At 40.1% G+C, this 26,208-nt stretch overlaps 1 protein-coding gene and 1 long non-coding RNA gene across 2 annotated transcripts in view; one reads left to right on the top strand and one right to left on the bottom strand.

The window, feature by feature from the left end:
- Positions 1–6,914, top strand: part of nalcn (sodium leak channel, non-selective) — an 82,729-nt gene extending 75,815 nt beyond the window's left edge. The window contains exons 33-45 of the mRNA XM_016669013.1: positions 499–605; positions 707–784; positions 913–1,032; positions 1,128–1,196; positions 1,308–1,456; positions 1,614–1,707; positions 2,097–2,229; positions 2,995–3,110; positions 3,444–3,601; positions 4,598–4,748; positions 4,845–4,994; positions 5,132–5,249; positions 6,038–6,914. Of these exons, the coding sequence (XP_016524499.1) occupies positions 499–605; positions 707–784; positions 913–1,032; positions 1,128–1,196; positions 1,308–1,456; positions 1,614–1,707; positions 2,097–2,229; positions 2,995–3,110; positions 3,444–3,601; positions 4,598–4,748; positions 4,845–4,994; positions 5,132–5,249; positions 6,038–6,180 (1,586 nt within the window). The 3' untranslated portion in view covers positions 6,181–6,914. The remainder of the gene's footprint in view (positions 1–498; positions 606–706; positions 785–912; positions 1,033–1,127; positions 1,197–1,307; positions 1,457–1,613; positions 1,708–2,096; positions 2,230–2,994; positions 3,111–3,443; positions 3,602–4,597; positions 4,749–4,844; positions 4,995–5,131; positions 5,250–6,037) is intronic.
- On the bottom strand, positions 3,779–4,590 carry LOC107835702 (uncharacterized). Its single transcript, XR_001661511.1, has 2 exons — positions 4,431–4,590; positions 3,779–4,399 (listed from the first exon to the last, which is right to left on the bottom strand). It is a non-coding gene; the product is annotated as an uncharacterized LOC107835702 (long non-coding RNA).
- Positions 6,915–26,208: the final 19,294 nt, after the last annotated feature.

The following is a 26,208-nucleotide window of genomic DNA, read 5'->3' as shown; positions in this document are numbered from 1 at the left end:
CCACAATCTAATTTTTGACTGTTTTTTTTTTTTAATTTCTCTATCTCATCCAGATTGAAGTGTCTCTGAAAGATCATTTTTCAGGTTTTTCAGGTGAACTCTAGTCATTCTAAATTTTGGATAAAACCCACTAAATTTCGACCTCTAGCTGTATGTGTAGGGTTGCTGTCCTGCTTTTCTCCCAGGATCCTCATGCAGTTATCTCCATTCATCTTCTCATGGGGTGAATTTATTTCATTTCCCTTTGGGATCAATAAAATATTTTCGAATTTGAATTATGAGCTTTGCACATCTACAGACTCTAATTTTTTACCTATTTGTTAGAAAATAGCTCAACTTCAGTCAGATGGAAGGGAAATATCGGCTCACTTACTTGAAACCACGGATCATTTTCCTTCCACTTCACAATTATGTGGATTGAATCCTTTTGTCCTATAAATTTTGGAAATTTGATTTTTTTTTTTTTTGTTTTCCATGTCATATGTGTTCTTTTCACAGAGAATGGAGGTTTTCGGGCTAAGATGTATGACATTACTCAACATCCCTTTTTCAAACGCGGCATTGCTGTGTTGGTTTTGGCACAGTCTGTCCTGCTGTCAGTAAAGGTAACATCTATATGTTGTTTTGTTTTTTTTATTGCACCATAATTTTTACATTCTTTTCTTTCACTACAAACAAAAATAAATGTGTTTCCTTACTTCTGCAGTGGGATGTAGGTGATGATAAAGTTACCTTTCCTCTTGCCACCATATCTGTAGTCTTCACCTTTATATTTGTATTGGAAGTAAGTCTGTTTCTGCCTGGGCATCTATCATTCTATACGTTTTGATCACTTCCTTCATTGTGTTTACACACACATATCGTGATGTTTTTGTTTTGTTTTGTTTTGTTTTGTTTTGTTTTGTTTTGTAGGTGACAATGAAGCTGATAGCCATGTCTCCAGCTGGGTACTGGCAGAGCCGACGAAATCGTTACGATCTGCTGGTCACTTCACTGGGTGTCATTTGGATAGTCCTGCACTTTTCCCTATTGGTTAGAGAAGCATATTTTTTCACTGAGGGAAATTTATTTATGAGATGAGTACCGCACATGCAACTGTCTTTTTTTTTTTTTTTATACTCTTATAGAACGCATATACGTACATGATGGGAACTTGTGTGATTGTCTTCAGGTTCTTCACCATATGTGGGAAACATGTGAGTCAGATTTTGTGTTTGCCTCACAGTCACCTCCCCTTTACCTCATAAATAATTTCTACCCGGGCATAAAATCTTGCGACTCTTAATACGTGCGTATGATCCGTGAAGGTGACACTGAAGATGCTGCTGCTGACCGTGGTGGTGAGCATGTACAAGAGCTTCTTTATCATCGTGGGCATGTTCCTCCTGCTGCTCTGCTACGCTTTCGCTGGAGTCGTTCTCTTCGGAACGGTCAAATACGGCGAGAACATAAACCGGTAACTGTTGCTTATGTTCGGACCTTCTTGTTTAGTTTTGTTTTCTTCTGCTTTGCAAAAGGAGCTGAAGTAAGACAATTTACTGTCTTCATACAGTTATTTTAATCTCAGTGATTTTACAGTGATTTTGTTTTTTTTCTTTTTCTTCAAATGGCAGGCACGCCAACTTCTCCACAGCAGGCAAAGCCATCACTGTTCTTTTCCGCATTGTCACAGGAGAAGATTGGAATAAGATCATGCATGACTGCATGGTAAGACGAGCTCCAAATACGTCAGATAAAGGATCATGCTTTCCTAATCTAAAACGACATAGTAACACTTTATTTAAAGCAGTGTGCACAAGACTGACACGACACCGTAATAAATATGACATAACACGTTTACGACTGTTGTCATGAGTGTAAATAATGACACTTTTAGTGAAAAGTTCCAATAAAACTTGCATTAAAAGTCCATTTAGAGTGTCAGCTTTACATTAAAACTGACATAAAACTGACTGTTTTATAGAAAAAGTATTTGAACAGTTTATCAAGTTGAGCATGCTCTATTTTAATTTCCTGATTGTTAAATGTAAAGTTTTGTTTAAATTAAATAAATATATATTTGCTTGTTTTTTTTGTTTGTTTTTTACGGTTTCTAGGTTCAGCCTCCATTCTGCACCCCTGACAAACATCGCTACTGGGAGACTGATTGTGGCAACTATGCAGGAGCGTTGATTTATTTTTGTTCGTTCTATGTCATCATAGCATATATTATGCTCAACCTTCTCGTAGGTCAGTGTTTTCTCTCTGCCTGTTCTGTGTCTTTTATAACCATGGACTGTCATGTGCTTAGTTTATAACCAGTAAGCACATTAGAGGAAGCTTTATTAACGTCCGGCTAAGTTTGTGTAAATTTAAGTGAGTTCATATTTGATAACTAGTGTTTGAGCAGTTCTCTCTTTACAGTTGCCTGGTAACATCAGAGCACAGCTCAACTAGCAGGTCACATGACACGTTCAGACAGGAAATGCAGCCTTACGGTGAACATAATCGGAAAGGGTGAAATACTTTTTAGATATTTAGGAAATAGACTGCAGTCCAAGCTGGATCTTGTTTCTGCACTTCCATTATAAACCTTGACTGCAGGATTTCCATAACTATAAATATCTACGCAACTCTTCTTTGTTGGTATCAAATAGCCTTTTCATTTACATGCCAGTAACTGTGATAAAATTAGGAAACAAAACCTTTAGTTAAATATTTGATCATTCTCCTGTTTAAACTCCCCTCAAGCTTAACACCAACAATAACAAGCTATTTACTTCACTGATTTAACAAATAATGAGGGAAGATTATTTGTTGTTTTTGAATTAAGGCTATTTCTAATATGTGTATTGACTTATAGTCATTTTTACATTTCGGTTTTACTATCAGAGCTACAACTCTAAATCCAGCAGTCCAATTCGATGTGATCGCTCTAAAGATGCCTGTTGCGATGTGAGCTATACATCCACGGTTATATAACCAATATTATCTATCCTGACATTTTTGCTGCAGCCATCATTGTGGAGAACTTCTCTCTCTTCTACTCCACTGAAGAAGACCAGCTGCTGAGTTATAACGACCTGAGGCACTTCCAAATCATCTGGAACATGGTGGATGACAAACGGGAGGTCAGAAATTAGCAAGGACGCTTGTGGAACCCACACGGGACACTGAGGGTTAATATAGAGAGAAAGTAACTAGAGACGCTGATCTTTAATTAAAGGTTTGATTCCTTTAAATTTAACCACCACTTAATTGCAATACGAACTCGTTCAGTCAAGACACGTGCAGCAGAAATGCAAAGGTTAGCAGTGGGCCTTGCTGTTCTTGCTACGCTTTGACAAAACTCTTAACGAAACTTTTTTTTTTTTTTGCCTGAAAAGCTTCTGTCGTCATGTCAGCATGTCTTAATAAACCCTTTACCTTTGCTCTTGTTTTATTTATTTATTTATTTTTTATAGGGAGTGATCCCAACGTCCAGGGTGAAGTTTCTGCTTCGTTTGCTCAGAGGAAGGCTGGAAGTGGACCTGGACAAGGACAAACTCCTGTTTAAACACATGTGCTATGAAATGGAGCGACTTCACAGTGGAGGAGATGTGACATTTCATGATGTGCTGAGGTGACGGTCAAGTGCTACATGTTGTCTTACTTAAGCACTCATGATGTTAAGTACAACCCAGTTTATGTAAAATACTTCAGTGCTGACGTTTCCGAACATGTTTGGCCTCATACATAAATAAACCAATCATCTTGTTGGGCTAAAGGAAGGAAATGGCATCCAGCTCATTATTTTTTCCATCTGTCAGTCTGTCCTTCTTTTTTCCTTCCTTTCTTCCTCACTCCCCCTCCTTCCTTCTTCATTACAGATCTGTGTTTGTTGCCGGTTTCCCACTTAAAGCCGATCCACTGTAAAAACATCTGGCAAAAACTCATAGTGAACTTTTGTTATTCAACATTTCCACCTTTCACCAACCCGACTTCCAACCTCTGATGACGTGCAACACGATAATGTAGTTTGATTTGACTTGCATACATTGAAGAACATTTGAGGTTTCTAACTCTGATTTCACAAACACTACAAGGAAAGGACTACTTTTGGGGAAAAAAAATTGAAAAATATTGGCGTGTATTGGAAAACGATAGAAATAAATGCGATACATATTCATTTGTTCCACTTCTTATTCTTGTAAGATGTAAAACATGTCGAATGGTGTAACAGATTCATTACCGCTACTTAAACCTTGCATTCATCTGAAAAACTCCAAAAAACATTTTGTACTTCCTGAAAATAGAGGATAATATTTTTTTTGCTGAACAAGGTAAAGAAGCTACTGAAATAGAAATGTTGCTAATTTTGTGCATGCAGAGCGGAAGCAGGCTCAGCTTACTTATAACCAACACGCTGGGTAAACATTTTCTTGGGGTTTGTAGCATCACTCCGGAGTAACACTACTCATGAGCAAATTTGATTGATTGAACAAGAAATTTATGGGCTCCTTTTTCAACAACCATCTAAAGATCTGACAAAAAAATCGCATCGCTTAAAAACAAAAATGTGCTATAAAACTTTGTCTTTTGGAAAATATCAATCGTATGCATGTGTCCATTTGCCCAGCATGCTGTCTTATCGCTCGGTGGACATTAGGAAGTCTCTCCAGCTGGAGGAGCTGTTGGCCAGGGAACAGCTGGAGTACACCATTGAAGAGGAGGTCGCCAAGCAGACCATCCGCATGTGGCTCAAGAAATGCCTCAAACGCATCCGGGCGGTGAGTCACTCAGCCAGACCACGCTTGTCCTTTTCCACGCTCGACTCGCAAGTGTCAGTGCATGACGCCGTCCTTTGAATGCGTGCATGCTTACAGAAGCAGCATCAGTCGTGCAGCATCATCCACAGCCTGAGAGAGAGCCAGCAGCAGGAGCTGAGCTCCTTCCTCAACCCTCCCAGCATAGAAACCACGGTGCCGAGCGAAGACCACAACGCTAACAACCCAGACAACCCCTCGCAGCCTGAGGTAAAGCCCCCACATCTAAACCGCGGCGGCGCACACAGTCTCACACGCTCGCAGCGTGATTTCTGCGCAGACACATCACACAGTCAGCAGGTATGCTTTTGCACTGGTGCAACAAAGGATATCTCGTCTTTGTTTAGATGAGTGGCCTCCAGCAGCTTCTGAGCCCCACGTTGTCAGACAGAGGAGGGTACAGACAGGACTCCACAGACCTGGGGAGACCACAGAGAAAGTTGGGACAGTGGCGGCTGCCTGCAGGTTTGTTCGCTTCTGTACTCTGTCTTGTACAAGTTACAGGTTTTGTAAAAAGAGAATTGTGTAAAATTGAACAAAGAAACTTCCTCGTCTTCACTCTGCTTGGGAAAGCGAGGGAAGCTAACGCTTGTAACCTTTTTTTTTTTTTATAAAAGTTGAGATGTGGTATTGGAAATTCTAAGAGACTATTCAGATATGGTGTCAACAGCGGTACTGGGTGAACATGTTCCAAGTGAAGAGAGCAGTATATTCATACCTGATGGTAAAATAAATATATCACAATATGAAATAAATACCATTTGTGATTGGATCTCAGTCACTTGTCATGTCATGGAACTGTTACCTGAGCGAATGTGCAGGTTTGCTGATGTTTCTTCAAAATAAAAAAAAAATTTGAACAGGCTTGTTAAAGTACATCCTTAAAAAAAACGTGACTTACTTCAGTTTCTCAGCAACCAGCATAGCTGTGTCTTCAATTATTTGTGCACTTTTCCCCAGTTAGCATTATTTACCCTGTATGGTGTCACGGAGTGACAACAGTTCTCAAAATGCTAAAGGTCACAGAAGATATCACATTGACAGATTTGAAAAGGAAAAGGAAAATTCGGATGTTTATATTATCCTGACAACAATACAGCCAGGATACATGAACGCTACGTCTCAGAACAGCCTATGGGTTGTAGGTACTGACTGATCTTGACTCATGTAAACCTTTAGTTTGTCAAAACGGAATAGTCAAAATTAGTATCGATACTCAAAATTCTTTGCAAATTCTCTGTTTTTGCCGTCAGGTCGTACGAGCGTCAAGTCCATCGTTTGCAAGATGAACCCCGTCAATGACGAGGCCTCTTCGGGGTCAGAGGTGAAGAAGTGGTGGACCCGTCAGCTGACCGTGGAGAGCGACGAGAGCGGAGACGACCTCATCGACATTTAGAGACGACGTCCAACGGATGTGTCTTCTTTCTCCTTTACAGATCGGATGCGAGGCTTGCCGGTGGATTCGGACCTTTTCACTTCTTGTCTCTGTAGGCTGATGAATGAAAACGGTGTCGCCGCTTCGTTTTACCCGCTACCTTTATCTCGACGGGTTTGATCAGCTGTGTGTGAAGCTTTACCTGGAGTGGCTCATTCACGGAGGCAGCCGTTTAGGCATGGATTGGTGTTATGTGTCCCATGTTCTGTCCACTGCTGAGTTTTTCCTATGCAGGCGCATCTGGTGTCAAAGCAGACTGTTGACTGTAGGCCATACATTTGGTGTGTTCATGAATCCAACCGAGAAGCTGCTGCGGTGTGCGTTTCCTACTGTTTCATGTCAATATCTTAATCAAGTTCTGTCCTTCGATATCTTTGATTTGCCTCCGTTTCTCATCTCTTGTATCTCTGATAATGTCTCTTGAGTTTTTCAGTGGTGATTGTTAACTGTTGTTTGTCTCATTGTCACTTTATACAAAAACAAGTCGTCTTGTTTTTTTGGGGTTTTTTTTTTATCTGGACAAGAACATGGAAAAACTAAAATCTACAGTTTTGACTGTGAATGTATTTAAAGTTACATCAGTGTGTATTTGTGCAGCTTTAAAACAACTCTTTTGTAAGTTATTAGAAACACTTATATTTATCAAGTATTTAATTATTCTATTAAAAGCCTGTTGGGCATTTATGAGAAAAACAGTGGTGTCACTGTCTTTGTACTGAACTTTGTACGCGACTTCAGGAATTTGAAATACTTAACCTGTTATTCACGAGAGGACCCAAATTTGGGTCCTCTCGTGACAGGGGTGTCAAACTCCAGTCCTCAAGGGCCTCTGTCCTGCAACTTTTAGATGTGCCTCTGCTGCACCACACCTGAAAAGAATAATTAGGTCATTAGCAAAGCTCAGGAGAACCGATCTACACAGGGAGGAGGTAATTAAGCCATTTCATTCCACTGTTTTTTACCTGTGGCACATCTAAACACTGCAGGACAGCGGCCCTTGAGGACTGGAGTTTGACACCTCTGTCATTGTGAATGACAACCTGTGAACAACAGGTTAAAAGAAAAAAGAGAGAGAGCAATGGCGAGAGTGTGAGCAGCGCGTATACAAGCATGATTGACAACGCTGAAACACTTCTGACGGAGCGGTCCACTTCTGTAGTTATCGTTGGGAGAAGACGGTGAAGCTCGATTTTTTTCTTCTTCACAGATTATCTGTCTTACGCTATACTATCACAACATAATAATAGTTGCATATCCTACACATGTAGGTCTTTTTAGCATGATTTTTTTTTTTAATCAGAAAAAGTTTCTCCATAGGTTTTGTGTAGCTTGTCTCAAACCCTGGTTGTGATGCTGACTTAGTGGCATCCTGAGCAAAGAGCAACGTGGATTGTTTGCAAGATTAACCCTGGAGGACAAAGGAGGATATTTTCTCACGTCTTTTTTACATGCTTATTATTCTCATATAAACTTTACTACTACAAATATCACATCTGCCTTTTCTTCAAGGCTCGTTTTACATGACAGTTGAGTTCAGTTTATAGGATAGTCCAGGGGTGGGCAATCCTGGTCCTCGAGGGCCGGCGTCCTGCAACTCTTCGATGTCTCCCTGGTCCAACACACTTGAATCCAACAGCTGAATCACCTCCTCAGTGCAGTCAGGTACTCCAGAGTCCTGCTAACGACCTCATTATTTGACTCAGGTGTGTTGAAGTTGAGACACATCTAAAAGTTGCAGGAGAGCGGCCCTCCAGGCCTGGAGTTGCCCACCCCTGGGATGGTTTCAGTGACTGAGTGGGAAGATGCTGTTTAATGGTTCCTTTCACATGAAAATACGACTGTGTAGAATCAACCTGGTCTTTTGAAAACTCTGCCCTCTCCTGGACGCATTAGTCACTGTGGTACGCCAGTCATTCTTCTCTTCTTCTGGCTCAGTCTTGTTCAACTTACAACAGGACTTGCTTCTTCTGGTTGTGTACTCAGTTTAATTTTGTCCAATCCACTGATCCAGAGTGTCTTTCTAAACTTGTCAGACCACTTGAAGTTGTTCATACTTCGTCATACTTGCACAGGGTTCAGTGCACATGACTGAAATTTCATTTGACAGACCCAACAAGAAAATTTGTGCTTCTTTGTGAAGTGGAAGGTGTAAAATGAGATGCTTATAAATATCATATAGAAGCATCATGATGCTTCTGCATGCTGTATAAGCAGATACATTTGAAAATAATAATTAAGCAGCATTTATACTACATGTATAATACACATACCCAAGTTTCTGCTTTATTTGATGTACTGGTTTCTAGAGGGTTCATCAGACAATGGCTGCGGGTCAGAGTGGAGGTAATTGAATAAAGAGCTCGCATTCATGCAGCTGCATTTTCCTTTAACAAGGGGCCTTGTTGGACACAGAATTAGCCTATTAAAAGAAACACAGCCTTGATTTGTCCGGTTAAAACCCCGTTAAGTTTCACAGCTGACGGAGGGAGCGCCGGGCTGTCTGGATAATGAACGAGCGGCAAAGCAGAGAAAGTGCGGAGGATCGGGCTGCCTGTGGGACATCCACTCTGTAGAGGTCCTGATTTACTCACACATTCCTCTCTCGGTGACTGAGTGCTCTCTCTGGCATCTGGTCCTGTTGGGAAACAGTGTGACATCAGCCTTCTTGCCAATCAACCGCCTTTAATTTATCTTTTCTCACTTATTCTTCCTGTCAACCATCTCCTCTTAAGTGCCACTTAGCTGAGAGCTAGCTCATCAAAGGGGCCTTTTCTGCCTCTTTTTCTCTCTCTCTCTCATTTTCGCTCTGCGTGGCGGAGCACTTTTTTTTTGTTTTTTAATTGCCTCTGCATTGCGCTGGGCTCTTACGAGGCCTGTTGTTTTTACCCTCTCTGCCCACCTCTCCCTCGTGCACGTACAATGCTTATTCAGGACCTAATTGAGGCGCTTTGGTAATTGTGGAGGAAGTTCTTGAGAGCGGAGGGAGTGGGAGCGTGTCTGCGAGTCCAGATCACCTGTAATTAAAGTACATGATGGCTTTGATGGCTCGGTTCCCTCCTGTTGAGATGGCATGTTTAAAGCTCGAGCCGGCAGCATCACATGGACTGGAAAGTGCCTTCTCTCTGGAACACAAGGCAGATAATGCAGCATGGTGGAGTTTCTGATGAGAATTATCTAAAAAAAAAACAAACAAAAAAACACTCACATGCACAATCACATACCATTTCAGCTCTTTAAAGATGCAGCGCACACACCTCCAAATTGCACCAATTGCTGTCTTCAAAATGACCTAATCTTGAAAAGAATAGGATATCCCAAAATATTTTCTACGTCATTTTATATTGGCCATGTTTGCCATTTTTGTCTGTGGCATTGTCTCAGTTTGGGGAGAAGGGAAGTCTTGGCATTTGTACCCCAATCATACTATTGTGGTCTAGCTGCAATGGCAAATTTGTGACTATAAGTTCATAATAATGTGCATCCTTTAATAATGTGATTTACATTTTCAGAGTTTCATTCTGTGTATAGCTGCCAGTTTTCAGTTTTCCTTCCACACATCCTTGGCCTCATAAATAAGGTGGCGGCTGTGCAAATTAGCCGTCTCTATCTCACATCAACATTCACCTCAGGTCCGGGCCTAATCCCATCCCTGTGTTTGGAAACAGATGGCTACTACTACAATGAAAAAAGTAGCAAATTATTTTAAGCAGCAGGCAGCAGAGGCAATTAACAACTGATAAAATGTGTTGATTAAAATCTATTGCAGTCTCACGGACGAGGGGTGGGATGGGGGCAATTGTACCGTACAGTCAATTTGGCATCTGACCAGGTCAAGATATGCAGACCTTCACCTGAACACAGCTGCTTCTCACTCAGAACCTCGGTTTGATGCTTTCATTTTTATAGTATTTTGTTGGCCGAATAGGACTTGATTAGATTATGAGATTATAAGTAGTGTAATGACAAGAAGCTGGTGGTGTTCCCTCAAAACAACTTTAAAATTTTCAGCTTGAGATTCAGAACGTAAAAATATTTCTTGAATCAAATGGTTTAACTTTGAAATAAAACTCAAAGATGTCTTCCTTTGGCCTAGTTTTCTTTCAAATGATTTACAGTCCCTTGGAAAACTATAGCCCTTAATTTTGCACCAACAGCAAACGTCCCTGTACTTTCTAAGAATTTAACATTGATAGGCCAGCGTTTTAACTCCATCGACCTCGGCCCCATATCTTGAGTATTTTGGAGCCTCCTCGACAGGCTTACTTTCAAGAATGCTGTATTTTTGAAAGCATACTCTCTCTATTCTCACATCAACTCTCCCCGGCACCCAAGAAGGAATCCAGCAGCATGGTGCAGCTGCCATGTTTCCACCATGTAGTTTGAGTGGAGAATGATATCTGCCTTTCTGAATTTAGATCAAAAAGTTTCATTTTGGTATCTGATCAGCGCACCTTGCTCCTGCAAAGCCGAGCAAGCTGCAAACTTTATGTCAACAAAACAGTTCACCTTCTTTCTTACGACAAAGGTGAGATTTGTTGAGTTCACAACTAAAACTTGTTCTGCCACGCTGTTCTGCAATCGGAGCTGTGGTTCTCTGCAGTTCCTCCAATGTTAGTTTGGGCTTGTTGTCTGCTTCTCTGGCCTGCTGTCTTTGACCTGTCACTGTAGATGGATAGCCATGTTTTGGTACTCTTTCCATTTTCAATTGATGGATTGAAAAGTGTTTCGTTGGATGTCCAAAGCACTGAACACGTCTTCAAACTTCTCCGTAACTTTGTTTCTTGGTCTTAATGATGCCTGTTTATGAGGATCTCACAGAACAACTCTATTTATCCAATTTATAGATTAAACTGAACACAAACTGACACTCTTTGCAAAGCTGATAGCTTAGGAAAGCAGTTGGTTCAACTGGATTTTATTTATAGGTATCAGAGCAAAAAGGACTCATTGAAAACGAAATAACATTTTCACTTTTCAAATTTAGTTTTTACTTTAGCCCCCCTTTTCTCCTGCTTCACGAATTGTGTAGTTCTGTCGCATGAAATCCCTCTGGAAAATAATGAAAGTTTGTGGTTTTATTGTGGCATTTTTCTGGGGAAAAAAAAAATTCAAGAGGTATTAATATGGTTGCGGCAAAATGGCAAAATTCTGTGTTTCCTGCCTATCATTTCTTTTCAGATGTCCTGTGCAAACACAATGACTGCAGGAAGTCATTTCGAGGCTTTCACCTCATGCTCAGCGCATCATCAGCCCGGCTCGACTGCCGCCCCGGTGATCGCTCAGCAACAAAGTGACACGGAGGCTCTACTTTGTCTCGGAGCCACACAAACCCCATTTCCTTTAAACGACTAATCAGCCCCATTCATCCGTCTACGGGTCCCCCGTTCCTCGATCCTACACCTGTCTTTGGCATCTTTAATTACTGGAAGGCTGCCTTTGTCTGATCAGGAGCCAAGATTAGAATATGAGTGGCAAATTCAGAAGAAAATCATACAGGCTCAAACCAAGTCAATTACCCACCAATCAAAGTAAAAAAGGCTTGTAATTGCAGGGTAACAGTGAGCGCCTCCGCTTCAGCTTCCAGCATTGAGGGTAAAATAAGCAAGAAATAATGCGTACCTGCAGGGGGTGCTATGCTCAAACTATTAAGTTTATCTGTGGCAGGGCGAGCTTACGAATCACAGAGAAAGCTTTATTCCTCCCCCTTCTCCTTTTAAATGCAACTATAGCCTGTAGTGAGACATTACCTTATAATTCTATGCTGTTGCTCGGCTATTATGTCAAATTGTGCATATGACGTTTTGAGGAAAATGCAGGAAAATTATAAAGGAGGGAAAGCTTTTATAATGCTATTTGTAACAGTACCAGGAAACGATTTTCACAGCGCCAGTTGCACGCTTAATGAAAATTGTTTTGCACAAGAAACTGAAAAGAAATGTAATCGATTTATAGCCGGATCGGAGTTTAACTGATTTCATTTTATGTTTATAGAATCTGTTGCTTTGTCCCTTGCTCTCCAGCCTCAATATCTTATCTGGGATTTTTCCATCATCCTGCGAGAGCCTTCAAAGCGAGGAGAAGCAAATAGCAATACAGCATCAGATGCTACTGTAGGTCAAGCTGAAGAGCCCCAGTTGTGATGAGGAATACTGTGTGTGTGTTCAACATGCATTCTAATAAGCATCCATATTCAGGGTTTTCTTCCCCTGAGATCAAAATGTGCCTATAGGCTATTTCTTCTTCTTCTTTTTTTTTGTTTCTCCTTTCTTTTGGAAACGGAGAATCATTTAATGCACACTCTTCTCGCCCCCCCCCCCAAAAAAAAGCTTTCAACGGGTGGTGCTTAAATTTCAGACCCCAAACCCAGAACAGTGGAGAAGCCCGGAAAGGCAGAGTGAATGAGAAAAGCAGAGGCTGAGAGAAGCCGCTTCACGGCAGCTGACAGATCCCCCCACCAGGCTGCAGACACGGCTAGTTTTTGAAACAACAGAGGATAGAAACTGACAACTTCAATTTTGCCTTTCCTTTATTTATTTTCTACCTTTTTGCCTCCTCCTCCTCCCCCCCCCACCCCTCTTTGTTTGGCAGCATTTGAAGATAATCAATCACAATATCAAAAGAGAGCACTGTTGTCATGCAGTTTGTTTTCCCATTCTAACCTTTAGCCCCCTCAGCAGTCGGACGCAATTTTTCTGATTCCAAAAATTTCAACACACGCAGGCGCCCAGATTGCGTGTGCACACGCGCGTGCTCAAACCGCATCAGACTGGTTTTGCACTCCAAGGCAAACGAAATCAGACTAAATTAGAGTTTGCAAAAAGTAAGCGTGCGATGCAGTTGATGAGCACCGATCACGGTGCCTTGCAAAAGTATTCATAGTCTTCAAACTTTTTTTCACATTTTGCTGCGTCGCCAACGTTATTGTGTTTTAGGAATTTTATTTAACAGACCAATAACAAGTGGTGCCTATTTGTGAAATGAAAGAGAAGTAATGCATGGCTTCAAAATGAAAACTAATGCCTCTGAATAAAATTAAGTGAAATCAATAGCCTGAAGTGAGCATCTGTGACTATCAAATTCAAATAAACATGTATTCTCAGTTGAACTTTGACTGGGCCCTTCTTTCACATAAATATGCTTAGATCCAAGCTATTCTATTGAGTCTTTAACTACAAATGCTTAAGAGAAGGGCTAACTCCTTTGGAAAAAATAACTGTTTTTCCAAAAAGAAATCTTTAAGTGTCAAATGGTCTTTCAAGCCTGACTTTATCCTTCGGGATGAAGTTACAGTGGTCTTCACACCACTATAGACAGCCGTCTGCAGGCTCTACACAGCTCATAAGTTTTGCTGAGTTAGGACTTGGTGTTTATGAATGGCTGGACTTATCATAAAACACTGAAGGAGTAATGGAGGCCAAAGGGACTCGGGCTCGTTGAAGCGCAAACGCAGACGTTAGTTGGGCCTTTCTGAATAAGAATGAGGGAGAGGCATTTCAGAGTTCAGAGGCTGGCTCTGCTACAATGCTATTTATTTTTATTTTTTTTTTAGTTTTGTAACTTTCAATCACAAAAAAAGTACATAGACATGCACAAATGATCCGCTGTCAAAAGCAGGAAAACTTTCTGCTCTATATTTTTAGATGCACTCAGAAACAAAATCACTGTCTGTCAAACCAATCAGCAACAGATGCTTTAGCAAGTCAGTATTAACTCACAGTTTGATTTATCTATAAATTGCAAAAAGAAGAAAATCATGTCAAGTCACTTCACAAAACAATAGGTCTTTTTGTTGTTGTTTTTTTTTGTTTTTGTTCAATTAAAACACCCATTTTGATCTAAATTCAGTTCAAATCCATCCAGTTCATTTCATTTCCATCAAGTCACATTGTCAGATTTATGTCCAACTACATGCAGTTCATTTCAGTCCAAATTATAGTAAACACAGTCAACTCGGATGATCTTTGAATCCTGGCTGGTAAAATGTTAACTATTCAAAATAGCCGATTACACGGCCAAAAACACTTAGGACTCTCTTCTTGTTTGTTTTTCCACAAATAAAACATGAGTTTAATTTCAATCTCAAGAAGTGTTTTAATCAATTTTGATCAGGGCAGGAAAAATTAGTTCAGTTTTGAACTGTCACAAATCTTGTAGATTTTGTACTAGAGATAACCAGATTTAATCCAGATTCTTAATTTCCCAGATTTAGTCGTTCTTAGATCATACTGAATCTGATCAAACAGAAATGAAGCTCAACTGTCTCACTAGGTTTTCCTCGCTCCTTTACACTACAACTGTAGCTCACAAGGGATCATAAGGATTACATTGTTCCAGATACTAATCAACACTGAGTGTCACCAAAAAGCACAAAGGGAAACACTGCAGTGGCATCATCATTTTTTTGGGCCTTTAGAAACATCAAGAAACGATTGCAGACATTTGTTCAAACGAAGTAATTACCGTTCTTGCTCCGAGAACGACCGAAAACCCCGAATCAACGAATCCCTACTCTGGAGCGTAAAACGGCTGAAAAGACAGCCGCTTAATTCTTTTAACCCAGATCGCCCCCACGTACAGCTAAAGACCTCCACGGGCGAAGCCGCTCGCCGCTGTACGCCGAACACTAATGACTCATAAAGCCTCGCTGCCACCTCAACTTGACAAATGGCAAATGTCAGCGGCATATTCTCCTGGTAGGCATAATTTTATTAAGTGCAAATATCACTGTGCTCCTTAGGAGACACTCAAAGGTTAGACCAACAGCTGTAGCAGCTTCATGTATATTAGCTTGGATTTAGCGGCGAGTCAGGCTCCCCCGACTTGATGGATGCAAGCAGTCAAGCATGAGGACGGATGCTCTCACCCAGTGTAATAAGGAGAAGCTCGAGCTCGGACGATGTTTATTTAAAAGCCCGAGACAATAACCTAATGGAGAGCAATACGTTTGTGGGGGAGGAAAGAGGAAAAAAAAGAAATATATATTGCGGGGTTGATTTTTTTATTTATTTATTTTTTTTTTTTTTCACTTTTATTGGCTGTGGTAATTTGTTGACTCACTCATCCATGCAGGATCTTTATGTTTAATGCAGGCCTCTGAGAGGCCGGGGAGAGAAGATGGGGGGTCATGGTGTGGGGGTGGCAGGGTGCCCCCCGAGAGATTAGCCTCCACCTCTCAGTGTGAGAGATGAAGGTGGAGGAATATCCGCCCTTAAGAGTGGGCCTCAGATGCTAATGGTCCGATTCCGCTCAGCACACCTGCTAAATAAGTGATGGATGCGGCCTAAAAATAAACGCGCAGCAGATTGAGAAAGTACAAACACCACTTGAACTTTTCTTCCATTTTCTCATTTTACAGACTTTATTGCGGCTTGTGTAGCAGAGCAGCACAAAGTAGCGCGTAGTTGCGAAGGAGAAGGAATGTCAACTCTGGAAAGTGTGACATACACTCAACACTCAGTCCATTTCTCCTATAATTACAGCTCCAAGTCTTTTAATGTCTGCTCTGGCTTTGTACATAAGGCTCTCCAACTCCTTGAGGGTCGAGGTTCAGCACTTCAGGATGTGTTTCTTCTTCAACACACCTCAATGGTAAATGGCCTCTATTTGTTTAGCGCTTTATCAAGTCCAGAGGACCCTAAAGCACTTCGCACTACATTCAGTCATTCTTCCATTCACGCACACATTCACACGCCGAATCATGCAATTGTTATCATTGGCAGGGTACTGTTGGACCTGATTGCATGCTCAGGATATAATGAACCCTTTTAGTTCTGCTGTGTAGTCGTAGCCACGTGTCTGAAAGTTGCAGAGTGTCAGTGTTCCAGGGGTGTAGTTTGACATCCCTGATTCTGAGAGTGTAATTTTTGCCACATAGCTCAAGCTCATCCAAAATCAATGGATAGCATCTGTAAAAATATATGTTTTGAAGTCTGTAGCTTGAATTTAAGTCTGGACTTTGTGTCATTCCTAAGTACTCTTTGATATAAACCCATTAGACTCGAAACTTTTTTTCTCAGCCAACCAAAATCTGGCCACATAAAATATAAATATAAAGCTTTTTGTTTTCAGTAAAAATGAAAATGTTTGGATAAGATTTTTCTTTTTTATTCAATCAACAACAACAAAAACAAAAAACTAAACTTGCAATATTTGAATTTACAAAGAATTAAGTAAATCAAGGACATTCGAAACATTTCCACAACAGCAGCAAGATGTGGGGTCACTCTGTCCTTGAGTGACCCCACTCAAGGACAGAGTGGGGTCTGTCCACTCTGTCAGACCCACAAAAGCGCAAATAAACAGGAATGCGCTTCGATGTCAACATTGGGCAACACACCACAGCCTCACTCATACGTTAAACCCAAGTTTAACGTATGAGTTAAACCTAAGTTTGCCCAATGTTGACATCGAAGCGCAATTCCTGTTCATTTGCTGCGTCCGCTACTCAGCTTGTGGCAAAGTGGAAACAGGACTGCAGCTCCTCCAGAGCTACCATGGGCCTGTGTATGCTGCTTCTCTGGTTAAAGCTCTACTTAGGTTGACAGTGATATGTGTTGTAGGCTTAGACTGAATGACCTACTGATGGACTGTATTTACTAATAAAACTGGTTGCACTTGACTGTATATACATATACCCAGTTTTTTCTAGTAATTTGTAAAAATATATTTTATAAATATGTATCTTTTTTTTATCATTTCACTAGAAGCAGGTTTTCTTTAAAATTTTTACCTTGAAAGTGGATTCAAGCCTAAAGAACCTAACTCCGCATGTTCATCATCTAACCAAAGAACACATGGAGGAAACATACTTCATACCTAACTTCTCTGAACTTGTCCGATTCTTTTCAGCTTCAGGTTCAATGTCATCCAGCTGTCAGACGCATGTCGGCTTTTCTGACATGTACCGTGGCTTGACACATTATCATCCTTTGCTCAGCTGTCACTGGCACGCCTGCCCTGCCCCGGCCTTTGAAAAGGTCATGCCCATATGGACAAACATCGGTGGCCCACTGTTGGCAGTGGCTTGCTGCGAGTTCCATTTAGAGGAGACGGTTGCCGCTGTCTCCTCTGCTTAGACAAACTGCGACACCAACCTGTCCGTAGCAGCCGCCGACGAAGACACCGAGCCTCGCGACAGATCGTGAAGTTGATGCATTTCAGCACGGGGTCACACTGTGACGTTTCAGGGTAAATAAATGTTAAAGCGAATTCGCATTTAAAAGGTTTTGTGGCAGATGTTCACATCTGTTTCCAAAAGTTGTCTGTTGAGAGAGAAGTGTATCATTGCTTAGCGGGACGTCGACGTGTGATGGCTCGGACAATCACTTTGGGCTGAAGGCTGGACATTTGACCGTGGCAGGGAATTTAGAGAAGTCATAGCTCTCATTTTCGGGAATGACTCGTCCCTAAGATTTAAAAAAAAAAAAAAAAAAGATTAATGCAGATAGTTTTGTTCTTTTTTTTACCAAAATGTTGTGCCGGGATTGTTGTAATGCATTAATAGGTGAGAATGGCACTTATTCTCACAATGCAGAGGCAGGACACAATGCAGAGATGTCTCACGCTGTGTAAACTTTTCATAACTTTTTCCAAAGACGCGTCTAAATATTGAGCAAATTGAGGATACAGGCACATGGAATAAATCACATAAAAATGTTTTGCTACTGAACTTTTCCATCCTGTTGTAGCTTTTATAGAAGATGCCATCATTAATACAGGTGGTACAAAACATTTTCTTCTTATTTTATTTATTTATTTTTGTTGCAAATGTGTTTAAATGAGGGGGGAGAAATCAGAAATACATGAAAACAAGGCAATAAAAGTAATGGAGCATGGGTAAATTTTGGTTCAAAATTTGCAACTTTTCTTTTAAAAATTAAGAAGAAATATTTATTTATTTTTACTACACCAATTTTACGAGTTCTACAGTGATTTGAATATGAATAAATTCTTTTGTACAGAGGGTGAGTAGACACTTCAGGTCAGAATATGTTACTTTTGCTCTGACTTCATTCTTCCTTCCAGTCTGACCCTCAGGAAAGTAAATGTCAGTACTCTATAAACTGTCTATAGGCGGCTTGTTAAACAAATAATTAGTTGTTGAATTATCCAACCCTAAAGCCATGTAAGCATGCCGAAGTGAATTAATATGTCTGTCAATTCTTGGGAAGTGCTACGTTTTCTTCCTTGTTAATTGGGATTTTTTTTAAAGGACATTCATAAGGATTAAAGCTGTTGTGGTCATGACCATGACATGATACCTTGGACCGGTTCAGGACAGTCAGACAACAGTTTGCACATGTACATATTTAGCGGATGTTCTTGCCGCTTGTGAAGCTGCGTTCATTCGCAAACATTTTCTCCCAAACCAACCTGAAAGGTACACAGGTTGGACATCAAATTAGCTTTAGAACAAAGTGAAGAATAACATTAAACTTCCTCTGACTGACTTTAATCTATTTTAGGCCTTTCTGTTGACTTACGTCTCTGTTATACAAAGATGTTGGAGTCGTACAGAATCCCTTGGGTAATGAACAACATAAAAGGGCCTGTAGCTACCTCCAGCTATAGAAACTGATGCTTGTTGAGGAATTAGTGCAGAGGTGTTTCATGCGCCCCGCTGCCTAAAATAGCCACTCCTCAGGAATGCAACGTGCACAATGTGAAAAACATCTGTGGCCCTGTGTGAACTGTCCCTCGGGTTTGACAAATTCTGCCTCTAGAGCGTGCACGGGTCCGCGCGCACAGTAGCACGTCGACGCCGAGACACGGTTCTGTTGCACAGCTGGTGTGTGTTGGAGCTCCTCGGGGTGTGTTTCTGTGTACTGTATTTGCACGGGGCCACGTGTTTTGCTGGGGGCGTGTGTACGTATGCGCAACCATGCGGGTGTCTGTGTGCAAGTCCCCAGCCACTTCCCAGCATCATTCCGCCCAACTCTCCCTCCGCCAGCGCCGTCGTGAGACAGTATGACAGAGTGTCAATCACAAAGTGGCCCGAGGTACCGAGGCGACAAGAGGGGTTTTTGACGGAACGCTTCTGTGAGCAACACCAGGAAGAGGGCAACAGCAGGGGGCCGGAGTACAAAACGAATGTGGAAACCGCACAGCCAGGTCTCGCTACAGGGCCGCCCCTCTGGCCACTCAATCCATCCACCGTCCTGGTCAACATCCTGATCACTGTTACATGAAGCAAAATGTTCCGCCGTGCCTTGAGAGAAACACTTCTGGCATCAAGCGGGTGATCTGATCCAATCCCATCTCCGAGCCTAGGGGCCTACAGTAAATTGGCTGGGTGCTGCCACTCTTCCACTCCAGCCATGATGTGTTGTGATGGCTCTGTCACATTGTGAGGCAGTGCTGCAGACACCTGTGGAGGTATTTGATGAAGCTGATGAAATTTGACAAGACTTAATCTTTGTCTGAAGGGTAGTAGTGGATAACTTTCGGGGTGGGGGTTTGGGGGAGGAGTTTCATTTGTGAAGAAATTACATCTGCGCTATTTGAGAATGCCGGCATCAGCAATTTGTGCCTGCGAGTGCATCTGCAAACCCATTTCAAAAACAACGCTCTAAACATTAAGCATAGGCCCTACACAGAGACTGCAGAATACAACATGGGGCCTTGCAAAAGCTTGAAGTTACAAATAAAGAATAAATTAAGCTAAACTGCCAGTAACCTAAAAATACAGCTCCCTACGCATGACTAGTTACGAAAACAAACAGTATCACTGCAGCTTCTGCCATTTTAATAGAAGTTACGCACACAATCAAGACAATAGCAGTGCAGGAAATAAGATTACTGTGAATAAACCACATGCAGGTGGACTTTGATGTACTACTGAATTTAGCTAACTTCAAGATTTCAAAATTAAATGCATGAAAGCAAAAATTATTTTCATTTCACTTAATTCTGCACAATTTTGTGTTGTTCTGTTGCAATAAAACACATTGATCTTTCCGCAAAATGAGAAAAAAAGTTCAAATGTACAAGTACTTTTGCAGGGCGCTATAGTAACTAAATCTGGATCAAAATGGCTGTGACAGAATTCGTTAGTTGTATCAGAAGTGTCTCTGCAGGTCATCCACAAGCCAGACCTTTCACAGTAATCAGTCTCACGCATATGGTGAACTTACAATACTGTTTTGCTGACCTTTACTGCAGTCTTCAACAGTTTTAATTTCAATATGATCAACAGGCTTCGTGTTTTGTGTGCAGTTTCAATGCAGCTGAAATATTATCAGTCTGAAAGAAGTTTTACAATCATGATTTCTTTTCTGAGTCTTCTGCCCCTTCACTTGAGGGTCCTCAGGGCCGTGCCACCTTCTTCTCATATTGATTATTGAGAATAGGGACAAAACAGGTCCTATAGATAAAGCACAAAATTTGAATAAAATATACACAAAATATAATTTTTTCAAATATCTGACTAAACTAACCTGGGTCATGTGAGCACAACAATGTATATTTTCCTGGTGTTTGCTGATTTTTTTTTATTTATTTTAAACATTGTAGTAAGTGGATGATGCCTGTAAAAGCCCTTGTCCAGGAGCAGAACTCAATACATTACAATAGTTTAAAACAAGTAAAGAAATACTAAAATTATATATTATGACAATTAAGTATAAGTAGTCATATAAATAATTATAGAGGTATCAATAAATTGAATTAAAAATCATTTTTATATATTTTCCAACTCCATTGAAATTTGTCCCTAGTTTTTGTCAACACCGTCAGACATGAAAAGAATGTTAAAAAAAAATCAGGCATTATTGGGGGGCACCAGAACTTCTGAGGACCCCATGACTACTTCCTTTCTCTTCCTTTGCTAAGAGGGCTAGCTAGCTCTGGTTAGCTTATGTTATTCTTTAGTTTTTTCTTCTGTTTTATTCCTAATTTGCTTGTCACAACCATGATGTTTCAACTCCATAACTGACAATTTACAAAACTCTGACGAAATTTTGTGAAATAAAAGCTTAATTTTAGTATATTGTAAAGATTTCATGGACCTGACGAGCTACAATATGGCCTCCTTCAGAATAACATATAAATTGAGGTAGTTTGGTATTTCGTCAACTCCGTCAGATGTCAACTCCATCAGAGTTTTTGTGACTCTTTCAGTGAAATTGTTGTCAAATTTCACTTAAATGTGCAATTAATTCATTTTAGTGTATTTTACATAAATTGTATTACTTCACATGTATCAAGTCTTTTTACTCACTAGTTTGTCACCACCTTCAGTTCTGTGTCAACTCCATCATGCATTGTCAACTCTGTCAGATGGACTTTTTGTTGTTTTTTGTTTTAAATAATATTTATTTTGTTTCTTGAGAAGCATTTGTCAGTAAAATGAGTAAACATGTCACTAATAGGGTATTTTAAAAAATCATTTCATATTTATTTTTGTCAGATGGTGATGACAAAGTTTTGGGTCAGGTCGATTAAAAATGTAATTTATTTTATTTTTTTTTTAAATTGCAACCGGGAGCCTGCACCTTAGCATCTTTACATTTCCAAAACATTATTTGTCATATTTGCATACATAAGGTTGAGAAATAATAATAAAAAAGGGAAAATTAAAACCCATTTTGTCCCTATTCTCAAGAATCACTTTTACTAACATCTCAGACTTCAGTTTGCATTTAGGTCAAATGAAACACCTGGAAGACATCAAGCAGTGTTTGAAAGATACCGCTCTCCAATTAAAGGAAGATAAGACAGCATGCGAGATCACCACTTCTGAAAATTCCATTCAGTTTTTTTAGTCTCCTCACTTCTATCCAGCCTGGAAAGTTTTTTTGGTTTTTTTTTTACTTACCATGTTTGGTCAAATTAATACTAAACAACAGAACTGAACAGCAAAATGAAAAACCCGTAACATTGTCCAGGGAATAACATTAGACGGAATCAGTTGATTTGATTTCTGGAATGAGAAGAAAAAACAGCTTGAAGCATGGGACCCTAAAAAACATAATTAAAACAGTAACATTATACATAAAATAAATGAAAACACATACAAGGACTATTCTGAAAAATGCCTTGCTAGAAGCTGAAAAAGACTTGAGTCTGGGGCAGTTTCATCCCCTTCTATGTCCGCAAAGACTCCTCATACATTCTGAATGATCTTGTTCGCTTACAAAGCAGAAAGGGTAAAAAAAAAGAACAAAAAGAAACTGATCTCTTGATTTGCAAATCTAGTAGAAACTTAACCCAAACTGTTAACGGAGAGGGCTGCAAAAGGTGGTTTTACACAGCGTTGACTCAGACAGGCCAAATACAACCACTCAACAGTTTTCAGATTTTCATTGCTGAGCCATGTGATCCTTTCTTCCCACTTCAATATTATTCCTTGCTTCATGTTGGTATGTCATATAAAATACCGATAGTTTTGGCAGAACGTGAATACCTTTGTCACGTCATTGAAACCTTCAGATCAGCAACATGGGACATTTAAAGCAAAAAACCCAGTGACAACTCAAGAAAATCCACGCACGGTTATCGTCGCCTCAAATCTAATTATGAATAGATGCCTCTGCAAGCAGTTGTTTGATGATGTCTTGGGTGAGCAATGTCAGAATCCTATAGGTTTCCTTCTTGATGTGAAAGCTCTCATGGTAGCAGACCGCCGGTTTCCCCGGTTGTACTTTAGCTTCACGGGGAGAACAAAGCATGCAAAAAGACACAGATTTCAGTTCCGTAATAAGCAGAGCTGCATGAGAAAGCAATAGGTATCTTCAAGCTGAGGTACTTAAGTTAAGACTGAATAATATATAAATCAGTCCTTTGCCTGAACTAACAAGACTGAAGGGTAAAAAAAAAAACTGATATCAGTAACACAAACACTGGGATCTTACTAGGAAAGAATTAGGATTACATATAGATTTTTCAATGTGACATTTATACTTAAGAAAGAAATATTTCATTTTGGCAGGCTTGAAATAGAAGGAGGAGAAATAATACATTTATTTTGACGCACGACATCAAAATATTTTCTCTGACACACAGGAACTCCAATAATGAACCCAGTAACTTTTCACCAGAAACGATTCTGTCACATATTTTTATGTTTTTATTTTTAACAGAGCCCTTTCACAGTGTACCACAAAATGCTTACTCTGCACTTATACATCATTATTATAATGTGTCATCTCTTTGCTTCTTTTCTGTGGACAATGGATTTTATCCACCACCGTGGCTTTCTAAGTGATAGTTTCTTTGCTCCTGCCTGCTGTGATTCCCCTCATTAATGCAAGTTATTCTCTCCCACCTACTTTGCGAAAAGGATTCTTCTCATGCAGGTCACAACAATCTGACAAGGAGCAGATTACCGTTAGCTTTCACCGCTAATTAAAGTGTAGACGGTTCACTGTCGATGGACTTGACTGAATGGATGTTTCTCTACTACAAAAAAAAAAAAAAAAAGGATGTTTGGTGTAAGTATTTGCACTTACAGTCGGTGGGAGGATTCTGCGTTCATGTTGCATGTGAGAAGAAAATCTCTTTGCTAGTCGATCGACTACATCTGTCAGTGACCAGCTGCTTTCTCGTTAACTGTGCACCCAAATGAGTGATTCCCCGTTATGTATTGTCAGTAAAAACTCAAATTATACCATAGCTTACATACACACACACAAACAGAATTGTTGGTATCCCTCAGTTAATGAACAAAAAGCCCACAGTGACAACTGAAATAACCTGAAATTGTCAAAAGTAATAGTAAATAATAAATATTTACTGAAAATCCTCCAGTGACAAACAAACACTTCTTTTGAATTGTGGTTCAATTGACTTATTTTATCTCATCTGACTCACAAATTGTTACTCGTTTGATTCTATTTAAATTGTTAATGACCTCTATAGTTAAAAAATTCGGAACATGTGTCTTTATTGTTTGTTTCTCTGGTGCTTAACAAATTTAGTGAACCTCATAAAGTATCAAAAATTGAGCTCCAAAATTCCTTTGCTTATTTGCAAATGTTCACATGCTTTCATGTGGCTTACGTAGTTGATAAATGGCAAGCAAAAGTGGCAATTTTTAAATGCGGGTTGGCAGGCAGCGCTTTAGAAGACCATTTAAAAACAAAGGCCTGTGATGAAGCATTTCATTTCCAACGATAGGTCCTGGAGGCTCGACTCAGTTATGTGAGAATTTAGAATCGGCACCTTTGAGGTGAGCGTTAAAAAAAACAACAAAAAAACAAAAGCATTTCAGTTTCATCGGATCAGTAGTGTCTTTAAGGATAAGTTTGGAGCTTGTGATGTTAAGAAATGTCTGATCAGCAAAGGTCAGGCATACAGCTTTATGAAGATAGGTAAATCGTCTCTTTTAAAGAAGTTTCAGACAGATGATTATTCAGTACCTGGTTGAAAGTCAATTAAGCTTCACTCACGTTCACTGAAGATGCCTGTTTCACCTTCGTTGACTTCACAAAAATAGTAATGTTTTTCTGAAGCACTTTGGAGAGCAGGGCCTTTGTTGAGCTATCTTGAGAATAATAAATGAAATAGATAAGCTTGTGATGGTAACATGGCAAATATGTGGAATATGTCAAGGGTTATGAACACTTTTGCAGTGTCCGAACTTGGATGTAATTTGCATTAATAAAAAAAAAATAAAAAAAATAAAAAAACTGTAGTCTTTCTCAACGGTGTTACCCATTGTCATCTCGGAAAAGAGAAAAACAAACACAAAAACAGCAGCAACTGTAACTAACAGCTAATGATGAAAAACACATGCAGGCTGTATCATTTATCCCAGAATGTTTGGGTGATGAGTCGCCATTTTATTCAGTTTCACGCCATTTGAACCTGACCTTTCCCCTCTCCTGTGATTCCGTGTCAGACTGCACACAATCGATGTCTGTCACCTTCAGCGTTATCAAAAAACAGTCGACCCTCTGTGACACTGGTCTCCACTGGCAGCCCTGTCTCCCTGCATTTGGACAACTTGAGGTTCCATTGGAGGTATGGGACACCCCCCGCCCCCTCCTCATTATGCCCTCTGACCCGCCCTCGCCATTCCTCTGGAAGTGATGCTAATAAAATGAATTCCAGCTGACTGACGTGGTGGGTTGGGAGTCAGGGGATGAAATCCATACTTCATGCATTTTGCATGTGTCGGTAATTAGGCAATTTTGGGGTTGCTAAACGCTTTGGCCAACATGTCTCTGAGCCTGGATACACAAAAAGAGTACGCGTTTGAAAACATTTTCTCATCGAGCGAAATGCTAACATGCCAGACACAAGAGAAGTTGATGTAAGCCTTGGTTTTCTCCAGTGATATTTATGTATCCTCGAAGCAAGACCGAACTGGTAGCACTCATAAAAAATGTCTGATTAGATCCCAAGAGTGATGTTATGAAGCGTAGCTTTAATTATGTGTGCTTTCGTCTTGAATAAGTGTCTTGTTCTCTAACCATCCTTGAGACCCATTTTAAAGGTCTGAGAATGTACCCCAGACCATCTTTTCCCCCTCCAGGCCCCTGGCTCTGACCATTAGGGAGATTCCTTATCTTCCCTAAGCAATGACAGGTGAAATGGAGCACAAAATCCCACAGCCTGCCATGGCTTCTCCGCAGCCTCAACACCTCTAACTCTCAGAGACATTACTCCTTTCATTTTTTTTATGTTGTCCAAAATTTATGAATGGCAACAGATTAGTGATATTAAAAAAAAAAGATTTATGCTTTTCGAGCATAAAAAAAATCCTAATGCATTATGCCTACTAATTAGTTCCTCATAAGAACTCATTTATTGATTATCTTCAAGATTTAGCAAGGATGTTTCATTTGAAGAACAACATAAGCAGTTTCTTGCCGAGAAAAAGTATTCTGCAGTAAACAATGTCAATTTCTCTCTTGATAAAAGGACCATTAGAAGTCAATTAATGTAATCACTAAGATGAAATATTCATCATAGTTAAGAAGAGTCCCAAGGCACAGTATCCAAAAGATATTTAAAATCAAGCTTTTTTGTGTGTGATTTTGGATCACA

Source organism: Poecilia formosa, unplaced genomic scaffold (assembly GCF_000485575.1).
Source record: "Poecilia formosa unplaced genomic scaffold, Poecilia_formosa-5.1.2 Scaffold19, whole genome shotgun sequence".
NCBI classification, from domain to species: domain Eukaryota; kingdom Metazoa; phylum Chordata; class Actinopteri; order Cyprinodontiformes; family Poeciliidae; genus Poecilia; species Poecilia formosa.
The sequence above is the reverse complement of the archived record's forward strand: the minus strand, read 5'-3'. Positions and strand labels throughout refer to the sequence as shown.